Source organism: Abrus precatorius, unplaced genomic scaffold (genome assembly GCF_003935025.1).
Source record: "Abrus precatorius isolate BTA unplaced genomic scaffold, Abrus_2018 Scaffold4, whole genome shotgun sequence".
Classification (NCBI taxonomy): domain Eukaryota; kingdom Viridiplantae; phylum Streptophyta; class Magnoliopsida; order Fabales; family Fabaceae; genus Abrus; species Abrus precatorius.
Window position 1 is genome coordinate 19144734 of NW_020874384.1, and position 22425 is coordinate 19167158.

Below are 22425 nucleotides of genomic sequence, written 5' to 3' on the forward strand. Positions count from 1 at the left end.
CTACTAATGTTGTCAAAAGTTGTACTTTTACATTCAATATTTCAAGTCAATTTCAGTTTATTTAATTTCTTACTTTATTGCATTGCTTTTCTTCTGTTCTTTCTGTTTTACTAGTTTAGTTCATGACTTTAATTTTACTGTCACGTTAAAGAGCACACTTGAAATAACTTTAGAAAAAAAAATTAATTCAATTCCAGATTATAAATTTATTTGTTTACTCGTCGTAAAATTCACTGTAAACAAGTATGAATTGGAAAAGTTCTGAAGAAACTAAAAAGAGCTTGGAGAGTAAAAATTGTGTGTCAAGTTCGCCTCTCTTTACTCTTATGAAAGATGATGCAGTAACATCTTACTTGGTTTATTTTAGAAATTTGGAGACCATAATGTTCTGATTTCTGGAGTGGCCTGGAAGCCGATGTCTCTAGGTTGGAGGAAAATAGCTATGCCATCATGGAACCTTACAAGCAGACGTTTGTTATCCGACTCTCCAATCTAAATGGATAAGTGGGCCCATGCGTTCTCTTTTTTTCTTTTCACTTTTCCTTAAGATTAAAACAGCTTACACCAATAATATGCATGTGTGGTTATCGAGGTAGCAAATTTGAGCACCGGAATAGGAGCAGATAATGGCCGTAGCAATAGGAAGAAGCTTCGCTTTTCGGCCACACTCTTTATTCAACAGCAAGAGCATAGATAGACCTTCACCAGCTGGAAGTTTCTCGTGGCTTGGGCATGCTGCTGCCACGCCACGTTGCAAGCGAATTCGTGTCGCAGCACAACAGCGACCCACATGGCTTCCAGGACTTGATCCACCACCTCATCTTGATGGAACGTGAGCCCTTACACCTTTCTTCACTTTGACTCTACTTTCAGTTCATATGGTCCTGCCACTTTCTCTTTCCAAGTTTTAACATAACGGTAAGCTTTTCAGTCTGGCTGGGGATTTTGGGTTCGACCCACTTGGGCTTGGAGAGGATCCCGAAAGCTTAAGGTGGTATGTACAGGCAGAGCTGGTTCATGCTCGCTTTGCAATGCTTGGGGTATTGGGAATTCTAGTGACCGATGTGAGTTCCACAACTTGTTTTTGCAAAGCGTGCTATTAGAATAGTAACACCACTTACAACTATATTTTCATCTTTAACTTGGTAATCTTTGCAGCTACTTCGCGTCACAGGACTTAGTAAGATACCAGTTTGGTTTGAAGCCGGCGCAGTAAAATACGAGCTTGCCAATACTCAGACACTCTTCATTGTTCAACTACTTCTTATGGGGTACAATTTTAGTCACTTGGGGCTTTCATAATTTCATAATCCATAATCCATGATCCATAATTTTTCATCATTTTATTTGCACAGGTTTGCCGAAACAAAAAGGTACATGGATTTCATTAGCCCTGGATCTCAAGCCAAAGAGGGGTCTTTCTTTGGATTGGAAGCTTCACTAGAAGGTTTAGAGCCAGGGTATTTGCATTTCTTTAAACTATACTGTACGGAGCATGAATTAAGTTATTCTGCCAAGACTCATTCATTCTCCTCTACAAAGGAAAAATTGTCATGGGCCATTATGATTTTAATGTACTTGCGTTGTGAGGTATTTGTTCTTGTTTAACAGGTACCCTGGGGGTCCTCTTCTAAATCCTCTTGGCCTAGCTAAAGACATTAACAATGCTCATGATTGGAAGCTTAAAGAGATAAAAAATGGTATCCCTTTTCTAATTCTTAAATTTCTTATGTATAATACTCCTAGCTTGTTTCCATGTTTGTAAATTTTATGGTTACAGGGCGACTTGCAATGGTGGCCATGCTTGGCATCTTTGTACAAGCATCAGTGACTCATGTTGGACCAATTGATAACCTTGTGGAGCATCTCTCCAATCCATGGCATAAAACTATTATTCAGACCCTTGCAAGTTCTAGCTCCTAGTTCTAAGAAGTGCCTGCATTAGTTTTATGCGACATGGACTGATCCATAAAACGAAAATACTTTTTACCCCCTCCGCCATTGTTCGGTCAAGGATTAGGTTTAGAGCCAAGGGTCTAGCAACAAATTGTATTCTTTTACATTTCCAATTGACTTATCTTAAGTCTTTGTCTCAGCTTGGGGAAATGACTAAATCCGACAATAAATGCTTTTCATTTTCGGTTTATATAATAACTTCTAAAGCATATTAAAAGAAACTTCAACCCCTACAACATAATTAACCGCCGTTGGAGTTTTTCATTTCAGTTCGCATACATTAATTAACTAATATCAAACTAATTTAAATAATAATTTCCCTACATTATAATACATAGCTTACTGTCGATAGATTATGATTTAAATTAGTTTGGTACGTGATTAATTAATATTAGAATTGAATGAAATACTTCTAGGCGAGTCGAGCAAGAGGGTCATTTACCCTTTAAGCTTCATGATGCTAACTGACAACTGATTTAACCAGAATAAACGCATAGGCACCAGTCAGCTTCAATCACTAGCTCATTGTGTGAGTGCCAGTCGCATGGTTCTCCCGGTTTTTCCCTTTCCTGTTAAATGTATGGATGAGTCTCTGGATTTATGGAATGGTTCAGCAGCAATTAGTTTCACTTCCATACAAAACCATTCTACATTTTTTCCCTATTGACTGGGATAACATTCTTGTAACGCACTGTACGTTAAATAAGTTTATCAAAGTAGATAATCGGATTATTAAAGTGATTTTTCCAAAAAATTAACGTTTAAACTTGTTAAAGCTGCATAGACGATCCAAAACAGTAAAACTGCTAGAGACCAGAAAAATGGGAGTCACAATATAAACCTTGAGATGTAACTAGCTCAGAAAAAATGGGGCTGAATCCTTAATGGCTCAATATTTGGCGAATGGTTTAGATAAATTATTAAGAAAGATGTGTGACTTTAGCCTTTTTGTGGGATATTCCATGCTTCTGAACAGAATCATCTCACCTTTTGATGGGCAGCCATTCCGATATTCGCACATCATATCATTCAAAGAGCTTCAAATCTTATACTCGGAAAACTTTTTCTTTCATTTGATTAAATCTCAAACAAATCTTTACAGGAGCCGAGGTTCAATATATCAGAAGCCTATACACAATACAAAATCATTTGATTTTCTCTTTCCCCCCAAAAGATGGACTTATTTTTATGTCCTCATAAAGCACTTAGCAGGCGACCATGTACCATCCCTTCAGAGAGAAAGAGAGAGAATATAATCCAATCAAACCATACACACAGCAATTACCAACATTTACAGGTCGGTACAATTTTTATGTTTCAAGTCACTGTGAGATCTCCAAAAGGATAAGAGCTGAGATAACTGCAGTATAGCAATGCATATAATTTCCATTTGGGATTTACCCTGACTTGGTTGAATGTGTTTTCCTTCTGGCAAAGAACATCAAAACCCGGGGGAAGAATGACCTCTTCTTCTTTTTTCCATGCTTTGTTTCTGGAGATGATCCACTTTCATCATTGTCTGCATGCCCATCAGCCTTTGGACTTGACAAGTAACGTGAAGGATTAGTTGCGTCGTTAGGCTGGTCAAAACTATTTGCTTTACTGTCCTCAAAACTACCCCTAGGGCTTTTACTCTGGTTTACCACTCCTGGGCCAGACTCACCAGCCTTTCTCCGTTGTTCATTCTCAGCTCTCCACTTTCTTAATTCTTGTTCTACGCCTAGTTTACCTTCCTTTGCCTTCTCAGCCTTTTCCATTGCCATCTTCAAAGATTCCCTTCTAGCAGCTATCTCTCTATTCACTTCATCCAACTTCTCGAAGGCTTTCAATTCAGATTCCTTAGCTTTATCAATTTCAGAATTAGCAGCTGCAACCCTCATATTGGCTCGCTCTTCTGCCTCATGAGCTCGCTTACTAAGCTCATAGTACTCCTCCAAAGAAAGTGTTACCCCAGCGGACGGGTCCATTTCATTCTTGCTTCTAGTTGATTCACTCTCTTGCAATGCTTTAATTGCTGCTATTGCCAATTTTTCAGAAGCTCTTGCAGCCTCTATCTCCTTTTGAGCTGCAAGTAACCTACTTTCCATGGTGCTCACTCCAGCCTTAGCTTGCTCTGCTTCTGCCTTCACTTTCTGTAGCTCTTCACGAGCTGCCTGAGCAAGCAAGTTGGCCTGATTAGTCTCTTCAGCTGTTACTTGTAGCTTCTTGGGAAGCTCGTTCATTTTCTCTTTAGATTCTTTCTCTTTCATCTGAACCAAAGCTATTTCTGATCTGGTCTTTTCCAATTCAGCTTCGAGAGATGCAACTGCGATAGAGGCCATTCCCTCTCTTTGCCTGATGGATGCAAGAGTTGATTTTTCTTGTTCAAGTTCCGATTTCAATGATGTAGCAGCTACCTTCAAGCAACTAACTTCATCAGTTGCTTTCTCTATATTAAGCTTTACTTCCTCAAGTTCCTTTCTGGCTGATGCCACTGCTGCTTGTATGTCAGTATGTGTCTTCTGCTCTGGTTCCTCTGTTCCTACTTTTGAGTTTCCTTCATCACCTTCCTGCTTTAACTTTGATTCCATATAAGCAGTTAATTCAGCTTTCAAATCAAGCAGCAAAGCAGAGGCTGTTTCGAGTTTAGATTTGAGTTCCTTTGCTGACAAAATTTGTTGGTTGAGCCTCTTCAGCTCCTCTTCTGCCTGTTTAAGTTCCTTCTCCCAATTGAGAGAATCTTGATCTCTTGCCATAACTGTTCCTATTCTTTGTTCCTCTGCTTCCAAATGTGTGGCATGTGCAGTCTCCAAAGACTCTTTTGAGGCAATTAGTTCAATGGTTAAATCTTCCACAGATTTCTCTACTTCTTTTGATGCAGTACCTGCCTCTTCAGCTTTCTTAATAGCTACATCTCTGTCAATCACTAAGGAAGCATATTCTTTGCGCAATGCTTCCAGCTCCTCTTTCACGGCTATCAAATCAGAAATAGCTGCTGTGTACCTGGCTTTTGCAACCTCAAGTTGTGCCTTGGCTGCAACACTAGATTCGTCAGCAATACCCTGCTCCATCTCTTCCACTCTGAGCTTTGCAAGTTCTGAGTCCTGTCTTGCTTGATGCTCTTCCGTTTGAGCCCTCTCTAGGTTAAGTTTTAATTCTTCTATTAGTCTCTTTGTGCTGTCCAACTCCTTCAGTACTTGAACCTTTTCATGCTCAGCAGTCTCTGCTTGTTTTTTGTAATCTGGGATCTCCTCTTGTGCTTTCTCAAGTTCTTGTTCTACAAGAGTGCGCCTCTGTACGTCCAGGAAAAAACTAAAGTTAACTGCAGTTCCAGCAGATAAACATGCATGGCAGGAAGCAAGCTGGGAAGAATTATCATCAGCGTCTCTATAACACTGATGATAGAGAATCAGAAAGCACATACATTAGCCAAAAAGTACTGGCAATTCATTTCCTACTTCATTTTAGTCCAAAATGAATTGATAAGGAAGGAAATCACAAAAACATGTATGAAATGAACGTGCACTGCAATTTCTTTATAATGGAAAGAAAAGCAATTCAATTGCAGGATTTCAAAATTCATATTTTCCTAGTATTACTACAACAGTTTTGCTATAGCACCACTTGTTAGGGAGTATTAAATGCATTCTAAAATGCTTTTGACTACTTTAAAATACATGAAATTATTATTGCTTTTCCAATATAATAAATGCTTTTCTTTTCATTAAATACTTTTTACTTTTATTTATTTAACCAATGACTCAAGGACACTTATTAGCATTCTCCTATTACAATTAGTATCGTCAGAGTTCAACCTTCAAGAACTTCAACCTGTTTAACACTCAAAACTGATCATAGCATAAGTAACTTCGCCTCCGTGTTAGGTGTCACATATCCCAAAATAACAGAGTTGATAATCCAGTGTCATAAACTGGAGATATGGTATACGCTCAGCTCCTAAAAAAAGTTGATGGGTAATGACTTGGAAGAAGAAAAAAGGACAATTGCATCACAAGATCCAACAAGTAAATTTTACATATACAGCAAATAAAAAGGAAAATTTGTCAACACTCCACATAAGGAACGCTGAGGGAATATGTAACAAATAAAAGTTTCATGTTTCTGCAACATGTGTGCTTGGCCCATAACGTATGATATGCCCCGTAATGTAACTTGGCTTGGCAAGTAATTTCACATTTTTATGGTCAACGTTAACATGAAAGCAGCCATCAAAGAAACCTTGTTAATCTTCCAAATTAGCGGATGTTGTGTAACTACCACAACTGCCACTGATAATCAAAACGATACTAAAACTATTGTTTTCATCTTTCTCCCTATTACAGTATTTACATCTTGCGTATCTTCAATGGAGATGGAGAAGAAACCAGAACAGTTGAAAGAATTATTTCCTTGAAAAGAAATAAGAGTAATAGAATTTGAAAGTTTAAGTAAGAAGTGTGAAGAAGATAAATTGAAAATAATGGTCATACCAAAAGATGCAGATAAAATTACAAGACAGATATACCTCCACAGTCTGGATCCTATGAGCCTTCCAGTCCACAATTCCTCCAAACTTGGAAACAGCTTCCTTGACAGATTCAAATGGAGGTGTGGTATCAATAAGGCCTCTTTTTGCATCAATCAGCTTGGTACCAGAGAGTGAGTCAACTGTTCCCATAGCCATTTTCAGTTCCTCAAGATCATTTTGCGAATATTTTGTTTCATAAGAAGAATCTGAGAGCCTAATCTCATTATCAACATCACTGTCAGCAGTGATGTTAGTAACATCAACCAGCAATTCAGGCCTGTCAGAAACATCTTCTACAGCACCTGGTTCATAATTTTCAACCAATGTTACCTGCTCCCTTTTTTCTGTTACATCAATGTCAGCATCTGGGTTTGAAGCAGAAATACATATAGATACACACTCATCTTGTATTATAGTTTGATCATCAGAGGCATTTGGCAACACTGCTGATTCAGAGAACTCATTCACTGGCAAATGAGCGCCAAACACCATTTTTCCATTACTAAGTGGTATTGATGAAGCTTCGGTGGAAGATTGATCATCTGTTGGGTTTATCACGTCAGTATTTTCTTCAGGTGGTTCTACCAGTGGCATCTCTTCAGCAATTTTTAAAGAGGATTCAGCAGGTAGCTTGTCTCCAACATGCTCAGCCAGTAGTGTCTCTTCAGCAACTTTTGAAGAGAATGCAGATGGTTGCTTGTCTCCAACATGTTCAGGCAGTGGTGTCTCTTCAATTATTTCTGAAGAGGCGTTTGACAGTAGCTTGTCTCCATGTTCTGCCAGTGGTGTCTCTTCAGAAATTTTTGGAGAAGAATCAGATGGTAGCTTGTCTCCAACATGTTCTGTCAGTGGTGTCTCTTCAGCAATTATCGGAGAAGATTCAGATGGTATCTTGTCTCCAACGTATTCTGCCATTGGTGTCCCTTCAGCACCTTTTGAAGAGGAGACGGGGGGTATCTTGTCTTCAGCATCCTCCATTGAAAGGAGCAGTGAGCAGTCAGGAGTGCTAATGGTGTCTAAACACTAAAAAACAAGTAATAGGAGATTCAATTGAGGAAAATGAAAGCAAAAACAAGAGAATTACAGCCTATATAAGCTTTCCAGAAAATACAATTGAATTTGAAATTAAAAATAACCATCCATACGTTTCAATTTAAGTGGGATTGCTACTAACAAGAACGAGTCACAAATGGAGAATTGAATTCTTTATATACCATTTAATTTCTTTTCTTTTCACAATCATCATCTCTATTGGGCAGTTAAACGATGTTGTTTCCTAAGTTTCCGAGGACAGATTGTGACTTCTTGACAGACAATTCTAATATAACAACACAAATAAATCAGCCTACGTCCATCTAAACGGTATTGAACGGAGCATTCAAACGTTAATCCCTATTTTGTCAGATGTAGAGATCTCCTTCTATTTCAAGCTCCAACCACAATTACTTGCAATTCAGAAACTATTTAGGCACCTCATACAAGTTCCTATCGGAATGCAATTTACAATGACAAAGACAAAAACAAGGTGGGATATATTGGTAAATTAAAAGAAAAATCACAATAGAAAATAAAATCTTCAATTTGAAAATAATCTTAAGCTGTACATTACGCAATCTGCGGTAGCTAACCTTTAGAAGGCGAAGACTTCAATCGTTAAGGATACTATGAGATTAGTTGCAGAGAAAATACACGGAAGTAGAAAAATCTTATGAAAGCAGAAGAACAAAAACAAAGCTAACGGAGAAGTCCATTTCGTTGGCGAAGGCAACAGATATGTGTATTCGCACGCTCTGTTTCCTTCCCTATAAGGTTGAGGGAAGTATGTAAGCGTTTGGGAAACATGTTATGTCCAGCTCTAGTAATTCATACACAAACAGTTGCATGCAACGATGTGATCATAAGCAAATTAAACGAATAAAATTGAAAGAGGAAGAAGAATAAGGAACATACCCGATTCGAATTAGGAATAATAATAATTAATAATTAGAAAACTGAAAGTTGGGAACGGCAGATACTAATGGTGTCTGGAAAATTTGAGGAGGAAATTAAAATTAGGTTGGGCAAAAATAAATGGAGGTGGAAAAATATGCAGCTAAATTTAGAACACAGAGAAATACGGAGAAATATACCAGTTAGTGGAGCCTACCTCCTCGCACAGATTAGATCCATCTGTACCGTCTTTCTCCCTCATATCCAAATATCTTCAATAATCATTCAATCAATGCCTTTATTTAAACTAACCTTTTTCTTCTGTTCACTCCTGTTAGTATCACTATTTACTACCGCTATCTACGCCATTTTGCTTCACGTCCAACGTAGAACAACACTTTTTTTATTATTAAAAATATACAACTACATATCTTTTTTTATATTTTATGTATATACGCAACCTGTAATTGATGCAGTGAATTGCTTATTACTAAATTAATCTTTCGTAGTTGGTATTGTGTTAATTCAAAACTAGCACACTAATTTTAATACTACTATATATAAGATTAATTAGAGGACAAAAGTTTTCTAAACCTAGCACACCCACCTTGCAGATCCGGGAGAGGTGGTCCAACTTTCATCTCTCTTTTCATTATTAAATGAATATTCGTACTTTTGTAATTATCAATAAATTTTTTTCGTTAATATTTGAAAATGCGTGAAAAAATATGTTTCCTCTTCCATTTGATCCCTTTTTTCTCCCAGTGATTATATAAAGATAATTGATAAAAATATTGTCCATGATAATTTGTGAAAAGGAAATGACAGTGTTAAAGTGGTGTGAAGCGAAAGGTGACTTTGAGAATTTTCAAAGTTGATGAGCAATAAAGTTGCCGGCGAAATTAAATGATGTAGATTCGGGCATGGCGGAGCGTGTAAATGAAGAGGTCGATTGCACCCCACATGAGATCCATGATACCGACACTAATGCACCGTGAATTATTAATAAACATTAATTAATTTGAGTTCTTTACTCTTTCTTTTGCAATCAACGAACATGTGATGTGGACCTCGTAATTTGTGTGTTGGGCCTAAAAGAGTCCAACGTCCTCTCATCCGTTGGATGCTGCAAATATCTAGTGATTGCCATGTAAAGTAAAGGCTTGTTTGGTTAGCTTTCACATGTCTTGATACAAAATTTGTAGTGGAAATAGACAGTGAATAATCAGTACTCAATCTTGTTGCGTAGTTGTGACTCTGATTTTGAAGTTTCGATAGATGGATCTTGAACAGTAAGTAATTGGGATGAGAAGAAACAACACACGCTTCTCATAATCTCTTGTAATTTTAGGTTCAGATAATTACTTTGGTTCAAATAAGTCATACATGAAAGCAATATTGTGAATTGATGAAGTAATTGATTTTTATTAAAAGCGTGGCTGTCAACTAAAGTTTGGGGGGCCAAAGTTTATTTTATTCTTTTGGTTTTATGGCATACCAACCCAATGGTGCCACGTCCATAGTTCCTTTGACACTAAAGTTGGATTTAATATCTGCGTAAACTTTGGCTTTTGCTGGAGAATCATTGTTTGGTGGGGTTAAAGAAGTATACGATGGCTTTTTCAAATAAATTTAAATAAAAAAATACAAAAATTGGTTGCGTGGAATATTTCGCTATTTATTTTCTATTATCACTTTCGGAATTATTTATAGTTTTTTGTGTTATCTAATTAAACTTTTAACTTTAATTTATTTTCTTTTTAAGTTATAATCTTTTAAAGCAGGGAATTTTTGTTTTATGAAGAAGACAAAGTAGAAAATTTAAAAGTTAATTATTAATTGAGATTAGAAAAAAAGATTAGTAGAGTGAATTAGCATACTTTGAGTACTGAATTGAAAGTTTAATAATTCACAGTTTGCAAGTAACAGTTTACAAATTTAAATACTTTTCACTGTTATTATTATTAGTAGTAATAATAATCGCACTAGTAACTTGGATTTTAATGAGTATTGCAGATCCTTTACTTTATTTTTGTAGTTAGTTAAGAAAAAAATAAAGAAGCCAACGATGCACTCGTTGGTCTAGTTCTGCATATGTGTACTAACAAAATTATCTATTATAGCAGATTTAGCATAGGTTTTATAATTAAATTTTTAAACGTGTTTTTAAATATATAATAAAAAATAATAAGTATATTAAATTTTGTGATATTATATATCAATTATGATTTAGTTCTTATCACGCTTTTCAAGAAAACAGTTAAAGTTATTAAAATTTTAGAATAAATTATCTGCATGAGTGAAGGTTAGTGTGTTCACCCTTCTACAGTAGAGTATAGTAAGACAGATGGGATTCCTAAAAGACCGTTGAATAGGAAAAATACAGATGCGAAACGATGGGATTCCTAAGATACAGATGGGATTACTATCTCTACTTTTGTCTTTTACTTTAGAGGTTTAAATAATGTTTTATCTCTTTACTTAACTTGAATTTATAAGATAATTTTTTTATGAAAAAAATTTATAAATTAGTTTTTATATATATATTTTATTTAATCTTTATTATTAAATTTAGAATAAACAACATTAAATAAATAAAAAATTAAATTAAAAATAAATTAATGTAAAGATTAATTTATAAATTTTTAACATATAAAGACTAACTTGTAAATTTGAGTTAAAAATATTTTTATAAATTTATAATACATCTTTGTTTTGTATCTTTCTTTTATAATTCATTTATACTCTCTTATTTGCTTCAACTTTTAATTTCATTATCTTTATTATTTATTTATTTTTTGTATAAACTTTAATAGAGTTTAGAGTCTCTTTTTTTTGTAGGTTCTTATTCCTAAAACTCAATAAACTTTTAACAATCTTTACTGAATTCTCTTCTTCTCTCAACCACTTTGCTGTTTTCTTCTTCACCTTAACTCTCACTCACGCTCATCTATCACAAACTTCAATCTCTCATTAAAACTTTTCCGTCCTTAAATGCATCTTTATCGGTGTTACTAGTAACAGAATTACTAACACGTTCATCTATGCTTTTATCTATTTTTTCAACACCATCAAAATCAAATATAAAAAAAAAGTATATTTTAAATTTACAAAAATACTTTTGATTCATATTTATAAGTTAATTTCTATATATAAAAAAATTTGTAAATTATTCATCATATTACATTTATTTTCAATTTAATCATTTATTTATTTAATGTTGTCTACTCTAAACTTAAAAGTAAGGACTAAATCAAAAATAAATATATGTATAAAAATTAATTTATAAAATTTTTATATGTAAAGAATGACTTACAAATTTGAGTCAAATATAGAAACTAAAATATTATTTAAACTTACTTTAAATTCATGTTAAGTTGATTCACATGTGAAAATTTATTTTTGGCAAGAGATAAGATTCACTGCATAGGGTTATCATTCTTCTCTTATAATGTATCTTTTCTCTCTAGGATCGCTGACTCACGCCAAACACCACTGAATATATTAGTATTTAAATAATAAAAATTATTCTTATGTTTTTGAACGTGAATGTGTTAACTCTGTATTAAGAACCTAGTCAGTTTAACTAAAAGCATATACCATTGTGTGTACGGGGAGTAAGCTTTTAATTAAATGATGCTTGGGGTTTTAGTAATTTTAAATCTTCTTATTTTTTTCCCTCTCTATTTTAACTGTAGTCTAACCACACTCTAAACCCTGAACCCTAAACAGTATTTAGCTACTTATCAGAAAAAATAAATTCCAAGTTGTGAAATATATGATATTGATTGGGACATAATATATGGCGGTGCACAGTTTGGAGGATGAAAGAAAGGAAAAGAACAGAAAATGTGAATTAATCCATAAGGAGAGAGGAAAATCGTCTAGGATCCTTGATATTGATTTTCCAGTGCCCATCGCCCAATCCCATCTTCCGAGCCTTCCTTCTCTCCCAGTTCAACTCAGTGCGACGTCGTTTCGTCAACCTACACAAACTCTGCAAGTTGACGTCCATTGCATCGTGAACTTTCCACCACCGGCGGTGAGCGACGTCACTGGCGTAGGCGCGCTGTTCCAGCGTGTCCCAGTTGCAGTCATAGTCTCTGTAGCAGTGCCAGGGCTTCCAACCCAGATAGTGAATGGCGTAAACCTTGGGAGGCTCCGCCGCAAACAACCCGTTCTTGACCCTCGCCTCCACCGTGGTGTTGGCCCAGAAATTCTTCAAGAAATTGACCCTCCGGGGCAACCGGTGCCACCACACGAACACCTCGTTCAGGAACCCCTGGTCCCCTCCGTTGTAGGAAACGATGTCGTCTCGGTGGCTCATGAGTATCCGGAAGGTGCAATTGGAGGGCTCGATCACCATGATGCCAGAGTTGAAGATGGATTGGTCGTTACCGGAGGCGGATATCTGGGGGAAGTGGAAGAGAATGTCGAGCTTACGAAGTACGATGATGTCGGAGTCAATGAAGATGATTTTGTGGTAGTCGGTGAGTTGCCAGAGACGGAACTTGCTGTAGTTGTGTTCGTTGTAGCTTCCTTTCTCTGCTTTGGGGTTTCGGATCCGGTTGATGATTCGGATCTTCCAGCCCGCTTCGGATAGGGCCTGGCGTTTGGGAAGGGAGATGAACTTGTCCGTCAGGAGGATAAGGTCGCGTTTGGTTCCTGTTTGGATGAGGCTCTGTGCGAGTGTTATTGCTCCACAGACGTAGGCTTCTGAGGAGTGCAGCACCGTCGCGTACGCTTCGCGTTTAACTCTTCCGCTGCTCGTCACTCTCTTTTCGATCTTCGACCAGTCGTACACTTTGTCAATTCCTGCAAATCTCAACTTTCTTTTTAGTTTGCATTGCATTGGGCCGCGCCACGTTTTTTTTAATTTTTGATTCAAAAAAGTCAAACCAAAAAGAGTGTTCTACAATTTTTTATTATTCTTACAATTACAATTATAGGAAATTATGTACAAAAACAAATAATATATTATGATGATTGAACGTTTTTACCGGTTCTGAAACGTGATTGGAAACTGCTAACTAACTTTGTTTGTATGCTACGGTTGAGGTTTCTTAAAAGACTATGCGAACAAAGGCAATTATGGATCCATCTAAATCTAAAATAGTGATTTGTTCATATTGCATGGAAAATGAGGTGGTTGATAGGTTGTTCACCCACAACTCTTGACCTGTAATTAATAATTTTGATTGTCATTGTCCTCCTGCTCCCACTATCAAAAATAAAAATTAAAACTTCCAAAACGATAATAAATGACATACAAAAGAAATAGAGTTAAGAGATAGACCACTTCATTGATTACTGCTATTACTATGGAATTTTAAAACTTCAAAAATTTATCATACGCACGCATTTATTTTTTGTTTGTTCATCTTTTTATGAAACATAACTTGACGGACATAAAATCTTTTTATGAAACATTTGCGGATGGCATTTTTTTTATTTTTATCATCACACCGAATTTATTATTATTTTTTTGCTCGTTTAAAATTTTAGAGAATTAAAACGTTTCCATCGGTAGAATAAAAAGATTGCAATGAAAAGCATATGTCCGAATGTCTTCACCTCCCCTACGCTCCCCTCTGGGGAACAAACGGAGAAGTTCTTTGATAGAATTAAAAAGAAAAACGAAATTGATATTCACTCGTTAAGTTTTGTAAATAATTTTAATGTCGGTTAACGATGAATAGATTTATGAATAATGCATATATTTTGGTCAATAGGACGAGTAATCAATCACTATCGCATTAATTAAAGTTTTGGATTATAAATTTAAGTATAAATAATTAGTATAAAAATAATATATAGAAAAAGTGTGACAACATTTCTACAGATTTTATTTGACCTTACAAAGTAGTTTACGATCTCATTATAATTTCTAACATTTATTTTAATAAATAGATTTGTCTAAGTTATTTTAGAGGATAAATTAACGACATCTTAGATGAACTAATGAAATTAAGGTATTTTATAAACTTTTATTTAATTTTTTGCTGACACAATTTCATTACTCTATTTAAGACCATGATGTAAGTTATCTTATAGAGAAACTCTTAATCATTTTGCTAATTAAGAAAAAGGAAAAGCACAGTAGGTAAACAAAGAGAGGAAAAGTGCGCGCGTGTGTGTGTGTGTGTGCGCGCGCGCGCGCGCGTGTGGGTGACATACCTTGTTCCCAGAGAGGCAAGGCCAACTTGCAGGAGCCAACGGGCAAAGAGACCTTGAGTTCCAACCTATTAACGTCAGCTTGATAATACCACCATTGACCTTCGCGGGTAACCAAGTGGGCGCATGGAAACAGCTCAAGCATTGGTCTACACTTGCTCCAAAATACCACTCTTGTCTTCCCACTCCAGTCCTTCTTCCCCTTCTTCATGGCTACATTTGCCACTATTAGATGAACTTGCAACCGAAAAACGTCCCTCCCCCACCCTTCTTCAGGATACCTGCATGGAAGCTTAGCCACGATCACGTCCATGCTTCCGTATTTTGCATAATCTGGCATTGATATATCCGGGCATGATGGCACGTCATTCTCTTCCTCCTCGTCTATCCATTCAGGAAACAAGTCCGTCCAATTGAGAGACTGTGATACCCTTTCAAAATAAACTGTTGTCGTTTCCCCATGTATGCTCCATTCACTCACATCCTCTTCTTCCATGTTCACCATTCCGATCTTCATTCCTTTCCCCAACTCGCGAAAGAAGCTAGGTACTCCATTCCCTTGCATTGCTCTCAGATTCTCTTGCCTCTGCGGTTTTGCTTGAGGTTCCTCAAACACTGCTTTCATTTTGAAGCTCTACAAATTTGAAGATCAGACAAATAATGGCCGATCAAAACACATGCTTCATTTTTCACATCAACTTAAGTTTGAATTCGACACATACACAAAAACCAAAGATAGGTAGGCTCACCTTACCCTGTGATGACATTCGTGCAGGGAGCACCTCACTAAGGAGGCTGCATTCTCGAAGTAGTCTGAAGAAGACGGAAGGAGAAGAAAGGTTGCATAAACAACTAGAAAGACGGCAAGGAAGACCAACTTGACTCTGGTAATTAAAGCTTTAGATGGCACCGTCTTCACCATCTTTTGAAGACTCGAACCTTTCATCCCTTGATAAGAAGTATTAACAGGAATGCCCGAGTAGAGGACTAGATTATATGTCTAAATAAATTAACTCCACACTCATCAACTTAGATGTGAGTTGTGTAGTAGTTAAATATAATCAAGAGAATGAGGATTAAGGATTCCAAGTAGTAGTTAGAGAATTAGAGTAAATCTCAAATCAATGCAGTCCATTTACGTAGCTCCAGGTGTCCTTTCCTTGCTTTATATTTCCCTCGAATGAGACGAGATCGAAACAAAACTGCTTTTGCCTAATATTTCAGGTCGAGTCAACTAAAAATTCTAAACAAAATTGGAAATTACCTATACATCATTATGTGATTACTGTAGCTAAATCAGTTTAGACCTAGCTGGAGGGGTATATAAGTAAAAACATCGAGTCCATTAGCATTAGAAAATAGTATACAAACGGAAACGTGCAAGAGCAGGATAGCAAGCTTGCCAACTTGTTTGGTTGATCCGTCAACCTCTTGCATGCAAAGAAGGATTGCTATTATATTTTCATATTGCGAGGATCCGCCATATCTTGATAGTTTATATCTCTTGAAAAATTCGCTTAGCTTATTTTATTCAAAATTGATAAAAAAAAAATGTTTGCAGGTTGCGGGTCCGCACATCATAAATAAGTAAATAACCAAAAATGATTTCAGGGCAAGTTCTGCACGGCTACATCCCAAGAGATGGTAAACTATCACATCACCCCACATCCATCGATGATTAGACTAAGTGAGAGTGGGGACAACATATGAAACCAATGGGATGCTCCCCGTTTCAATCATACAATGAAATGACGACCGGCAGTAGCTCAACTGTGTCTTTTAGGACTAAGGTAAATCACTACTTCAGGTTGTGAATAAACCAATTATGTATCCAAAACACCAAAAAGGGTGATCATCAATTGTGATAACATCCTTCAATCCGTAGCACAGCGGCCTGCCCAACCATCCCCATCATAATAAAACCAAAATTTTCTAGATCTCATCTTCAAAAACAGAATGGATATCAAATGTAAATGAAGATCATTCTCTCCCTGAACTCATAAAAGTAGAACTCAAGGAATAAAATTACAACTTCTGTCAAAATAAATAAACTGTACATATGTATGAGTAAGAACACCCCTCATACATTTGGTATTTAGCATACTCAACAATGGTGGTTCCACGGACCTCTTAATTGAAATGGACGTTAGCGGTTATGTCCTCTCACATACACATATACCTTATATCCACTGAAAAATTTTAAAGCAGTATCTGCATCAGAAGGAATTTTTTTATTGATAAGAGAAGGAAGAACAACACAATTGTTGGAAGGCAGAGGTCCTGACATCTCACCAGCCCAGTGGAATGTGACAACAATAGCATCCAATTTGCTCAAGAAAACCATATAAAACTATGGTTAGCTTAAGTTCGTACCCAGGAATCATTCGTTAATTTCTTGTATGTGTTGAGAGTGACTTTTTCCTGGTGGAATAAAAATTAAATCCTCCCATCCTGAGTTCCTTTCACTCATCTGTACCATCAGAGAGGGAGAGAACTAGTCACAATTCAAACTACTGCCCAGATTATAAGCTATTGAATTGAACCTGTAAGCAGACTTAATTACCTCCATTTTTTTCAATACATCTTCCAAGCTACCAACCTGTTTTTGTTTCATAATGAAGGGAAAAGAAAACGAGAAACATAAGCAAACTTCAAACAAATAATAAATTGAAAAAACAAATCTAGTGCCTATTTATCCCAAATGTGGAATCGATTCCTGCAAATTTGGCTATTTCGCAATCATGTACATCAACAATGTTAATACAAACGGGCCACTGCTCTAGCATGGAAATATTTTTTTATTTGTTGAAAAACTCACAATCACTAGATATCTAGCAGAATATCAGGACTGAAATTTGCAGACAGGGAACATGTGGTTACTCAAATCCACACACACAAATTACATCCTGTTTATTTGTGAATGACAAGTTTCTCCCTTTCCCCCTAACCTTTTCCATGCAAGACAAATAACAAGAGTTTATGAATGAACTAAAATCTCACACGGGGAGAACTTCAAGTCCCGTTTTGTTTGAAAAAATGTTTTTTATTTTCATTTCCTGCTATCACTAATGATTACTACTAGAATATGATTACTATTAGAATATACGAAAATATACGAAAATTCCCATTTCCTCTTTCTCTCTTAGGATTGACAACCGTATTTCCTTATCACATTGATTTGTTTCCTATTAATTTAAGATTATGATTAGTAATAGAATAAATAAGGATTAATGGTCTAGGTTTATCAACAATATATCACATTATAATGCATTAATCAAAATACTCAATAGAATATCAAAGTCTTTCTTCTCTCCAATTTTCTCCCATAATCCCTTAAACTTCATAATTTCAATACTATAAAAATGTAACCTTATTTTTGTTTGATTTCCTATTTCTAAAAATTTACACAAACGATGGTGAAAACAAATCTTTGATCTTTTTACTAAAACCTTTCACCATTTCCTATACAAGACCTGTGAAAACAGGAAAGTGTGAAACTAACATGGCAGTTATTGTAATTGTTAAGAGAAATTGTCTTCTCTACCCAAACATGCCCTTAGAATGCTATTTTCACATTGAAGCAACCATACAACAGATAATTTGTTTACCATGAAAATAGAGAAAACGTTTAAAAAAAATCATTTAGAGAACCAAAATTAACTATTCCATCAACATAACTGTTTTCAAGTTATAGTTTGGTTCAAAGCGAAATTTAAATAACACAAGCATTTCTTACCTAAATTGATGTAATGGTTATCTAGAAAATATATTACACAGACCACTATAATTCAACCAACTTTTCAGAAAGTTTTCAGGTTGATCATACAGGTAGTTAGATGTTGATGTTTATTTAAGATGAGTCTTGCACAAAACATTGGGCAAACACAAAATCAGCTTTTTCAGAGTTCAATAAAATATGCTACCACTTGTGATGACTAAAAAGATTGTGAAACTAGTAAGTAGCTTTGACAAATAAATTAGAATGTCAAAAGTATAAGAATTTAAACCAAACTTCATTTACAAACATGATTCTGAGTTTCTGACAGAAACAAGTGCAAACAAGAACAAGAAATGACAGATTTTGTACCGCTATATTCTGAGAAACACCGGGTCCCCTGGATGCCCTGGAAACCTTGGACAACTCCTGCTCAATATCCTCCTGTCCATTTAACCAGCATATTATAAAAAAAAAACCCATATAATTATATTCTACCAAGCAACATGCCTAATAATGCCTTAATAGTGTAAGTGAAGTATGAGTAGATCAATGAGTCAGCCAAACCTTTGAGAAATACACAGGGCAATAACGTTTGTTCTTCTTCTTCACAACCAAAAGTTCTGACTGTAAGCACATATGATTAAGCTATCAGCTATTAGCCAGTCTCTAATATTTATATATCAAACATCGTATACCACAAATCAGCTGCACTTAAATGGCAATACTAAAACAGTTCCAATCTACCACATAGACAGAGAAATACTAAAATAGTTAATGAATTTAAGCCATCAGCCAGTCTCTAAAATTTATATATCAAAACATCATATACCACAAATCAGCTGCAGTTAATTAGTTCAGTGGAAAAAAAATGTTATGATGTTTGTACCGGTAGTAATACACTGATACTAGCCTTGCTATACCGATAAATACACAAAACAAAAGACAAGCTCATACCAATTTGTAACTGCCACCCACAAAATATCATTTACCCAAAAGGCCTCTTCACAACTAAAGTTTGTGAACAAAAAAGAAAGCATACCTGAAAAACAGGAACTCCATCAAAGCCTCCCTTGTTGGCTGGTTTGAGCTGATAAATGTGAAATGGAAACGAAATTAAACACAATATAATGGCTCAGTGGTGGTTCTTCAATATGTATGCTACATATTTATTGTCGTAAAACTAATGCCCACACTGCAACTACCATGTATATTTTCAAAGCTTCTTTCTCTCATTATCATCACAGTTATTAGACTCAGATGATGAAAAATAATGGTGCAGATTAAGTGATGTGTTGTGCGCAGACACTGCAGAGTGCAGGAAATATAATAAATGCTCACCTCCAAAGCATTCTTTATTTGAACTGGATCAGGTAAGAATCGGAAAGCAATTCCTTCAACCTTCAACATATATACCTGTAGCAGAAAAGTAGTCATATGTAAAAGGTGCAGCATAAACACCATAACTGATGTGCTTCAATACCCAGTTGCAGTCAGTACTCAGTAGCATGTTCTCTCCCCATTAATAGGAAAGATGGACAACAAGATGCATGGTTGTAAAGCTCCTGCTAAGTGTCCGTGGAACATTAGTCATGATTATAAATGCTGACGGTTGCATAGCCATTCCAAAGCAAATTCAAAGTGGAAAATTTTTTTTTGGATTGTTTCACTTATATCAAGCCTCAAGGGTAAACAGTAATTCAACTTCATGACAAATAATATTTCCTATCATAATTAAATCAATCCCCACGTGACTTTCCATATGATAGAAGCCAAACCACAACTCTATCGCGTGTAAAACAGGGATTAGTCAATTAAAAGCATTTGACAGATACATGTATGAGAAACAGAGTCAACATTGGCAAAATAAGTAATAAGAATAATGCAGAATCTAAGAATAAAGATAAAATATATATTTATCAAGTAACAACTTCTATAATGTTGTTAATACATATAATTTAACCACCCAATACAGTAAAGGTAGAAACAGATAATAAAATAGTCATGCATCACTTCAAGCCGATTAAAACTAGACAGCACTGACTCAAGATAAAAATACAGTCATGCAACATCGGTAAGAAATCCACATTAGCAATTATCATGTGGATTATAAACCAATGTATTCACTTTTCGGAGCAATAACTACTTCAGAAAGTCAGCATTATGACGAGAGTTAAGAAACGGACCTGGTCAAGAGTAATTGGTACAACCCTAGCCTTGCCTCGAAGTTCTCTTCTCCGCGATCGAACCTAGAAGAAACCAGCAGGTGCAATTAAGAGGAAGAAAATAAGATGAGGGAATTTGGAACGAAGAATTATTTGAAAGAAAAAACCTGAGCAAGGAAGGCTTCGGCGTCCTCTTGACGAAAGCAAAGCAATCCAATGGACTTAGCTCCGTCGGCGTCCGAAATAAGAACGAACTCATTATTGGAATTGCTGACGGTGTAAACAGAGGTGCCGACGAGGGACTTAGCCACATGCTGGGAACCCAAAGTAGCAGTAGCGGCGAGGGCGTGTTTGGGGAGTGACAGATGATGATGAGCTTGAGCTAGGGTTCGCTTGGCGTCATCCAAACGCGTCGCAAGGTGAGAGCCTAGACGGACGCAGTTTTGATGGATGAAGCTCGAAAATGACAGAAGCGGGTTAGAGTGTCCGCGCGACTCCATCTTAAGCTTTCGTGACTTCGTCTTCACCCCATCCCTCCACATTTACCATAAATATCCCCATTTCCATCCTCTCTAAACTAACTTTAATTGCGCCTTATTTCTTCATCGGCCCATTATTTTTTAATCTCAGGCCCAAACCTGTTTAACATGTGAGTTTCGCCTCCAATTAAACAAATCAGAATTATGTTCCTATGCTCGTGTTATCTGTAAATTAATATATACCACCGATGCTGCTGCTGGCTTGTTATCCAAATTGATGCTAATACGAGTTTGATTAGAAAAGGTGGTCTGTATTTGAATTTAACTATAAAAAAATATTAAATTTAACTATAAAATAAAGGTTTATTCATTTATTTGCTAATGAATGATTGAGATAATTTTCTTATAATCTGAAAAAAATATAATTTTAAAAAATAGTTACTGAAGTTTAAAAAAAAAACAAAACAAAACGTGTTTAATGCATGTTTAAGGTGTACAAAATTGTATTTTAAAATAGTTCTCAAATCCTTCTCGTTCTTCCTTGGTGTCCATAATTTATTATGAACAATACGCTTGGCAGCATAGACGGGATACATACGTCTTTTGAAATGGTGTGGCTTTTATATACCAATTTGCAAAGAGAATATACCCAGCAACATTTATGCTTATATACCAAATTATAAAAGAAATACATAGAAAGGCTAAAGGCACAACAGCAACCATATTGTTAATTGAAATAAGAAAAATAATATTGTAGCCACTCACCAGCCAAAATCAGGGTTCTCTGTATAAATACAAGGTGCGTGTACGTAGCGATAGAGGAGACAATTTTATATATAGAGTGTGTCCCGTACATGCATCCTTTAAGCAGCAGCTGCCAAACTGCAAGGAAAACGATTCTTATTCTTCCACAAAGGATGCAAATTAATATATTGAATATACTCCAATTCATATACCCTATAAATTTGTAAATAATAATAATCATTAATTGGTGCTTTAAGAAAATACGAAAACAAATGCACGTGGCAATATAAATACAGAGCCCACGCTCGGAAGATGATCGTGAGAGGTTGAATAGCAGGAGCATATATAGCGAAATTAAGGTTATGGCGTTCGTCGTGCATAATGTGTCGAGCGATGGGAAGCGTGTGATGACGGTGGAGCAGTTTAAGCGGTGGTTGAAAACGGCATTTGACACCGACGGAGATGGCAGAATCAGCAAAGCCGAACTGCGCCGTGCCGTGCGCCTCACCGGAGGGCTCTTTGCCTCCTTGAGTAGTGGCCGAGCCTTCAAGTCTGCAGACGCCGATCATAATGGTTTCATTGATGAAAACGAATTCAGAAACCTTGCGCAGATCGCTGACAAGCATTTCAATGTCAGGATCACTCGCTAATTTTTCACTTCTTCTTGCATGCTTACTTTTTCATTTGTATCTTTGAAGGATTGAAGCATTGATAAAACAGCTCATAATTATTGTACGGTATTATGAGATTATTGAT

General features: G+C 36.0%; 3 protein-coding genes and 1 pseudogene across 11 annotated transcripts; 1 reads left to right on the plus strand and 3 right to left on the minus strand.

The window, feature by feature from the left end:
* The first annotated feature begins 232 nt into the window (after positions 1–232).
* LOC113865583 (photosystem I chlorophyll a/b-binding protein 5, chloroplastic) lies at positions 233–2190 on the plus strand. The gene is made up of 7 exons (XM_027500253.1): positions 233–297; positions 368–832; positions 932–1064; positions 1159–1271; positions 1356–1460; positions 1612–1700; positions 1781–2190. Exons 2-7 carry the CDS (start codon positions 627–629, stop codon positions 1921–1923), a joined length of 789 nt encoding a protein of 262 aa, XP_027356054.1. The 5' UTR covers positions 233–297; positions 368–626; the 3' UTR covers positions 1924–2190.
* An 812-nt stretch (positions 2191–3002) lies between these two features.
* On the minus strand, positions 3003–8800 carry LOC113864782 (protein WEAK CHLOROPLAST MOVEMENT UNDER BLUE LIGHT 1-like). Of its 7 annotated transcripts, XM_027498882.1 has the most exons (5): positions 8593–8667; positions 8414–8487; positions 8092–8265; positions 6461–7486; positions 3003–5228 (listed from the first exon to the last, which is right to left on the minus strand). In XM_027498882.1, exons 4-5 carry the CDS (start codon positions 7439–7441, stop codon positions 3354–3356), a joined length of 2856 nt encoding a protein of 951 aa, XP_027354683.1. In that variant the 5' UTR covers positions 7442–7486; positions 8092–8265; positions 8414–8487; positions 8593–8667; the 3' UTR covers positions 3003–3353. The 7 variants fall into 7 exon arrangements, with proteins under 7 accessions (XP_027354683.1, XP_027354686.1, XP_027354685.1 ...); XM_027498885.1 differs by lacking the exon at positions 8092–8265 and having other exon boundaries at positions 3007–5228; positions 8610–8712; XM_027498884.1 differs by lacking the exon at positions 8092–8265 and having other exon boundaries at positions 3007–5228; positions 8593–8678.
* A 3448-nt stretch (positions 8801–12248) lies between these two features.
* Positions 12249–15512, minus strand: LOC113865914 (annotated as a pseudogene).
* A 726-nt stretch (positions 15513–16238) lies between these two features.
* LOC113864437 (protein TIC 22, chloroplastic) lies at positions 16239–21012 on the minus strand. Of its 3 annotated transcripts, XR_003504843.1 has the most exons (9): positions 20614–21012; positions 20468–20530; positions 19623–19697; positions 19324–19371; positions 18849–18908; positions 18654–18725; positions 17130–17165; positions 16859–17036; positions 16244–16777 (listed from the first exon to the last, which is right to left on the minus strand). XR_003504843.1 is itself a non-coding variant. In XM_027498135.1 (8 exons), the coding sequence occupies exons 1-8, from the start codon at positions 20986–20988 to the stop codon at positions 16947–16949; spliced, it is 819 nt and encodes a 272-aa protein (XP_027353936.1). In that variant the 5' UTR covers positions 20989–21012; the 3' UTR covers positions 16246–16946. The 3 variants fall into 3 exon arrangements, 2 of the variants coding, with proteins under 2 accessions (XP_027353937.1, XP_027353936.1); XM_027498135.1 differs by having other exon boundaries at positions 16246–17036; XM_027498136.1 differs by lacking the exon at positions 18654–18725 and having other exon boundaries at positions 16239–17036; positions 18864–18908.
* Positions 21013–22425: the final 1413 nt, after the last annotated feature.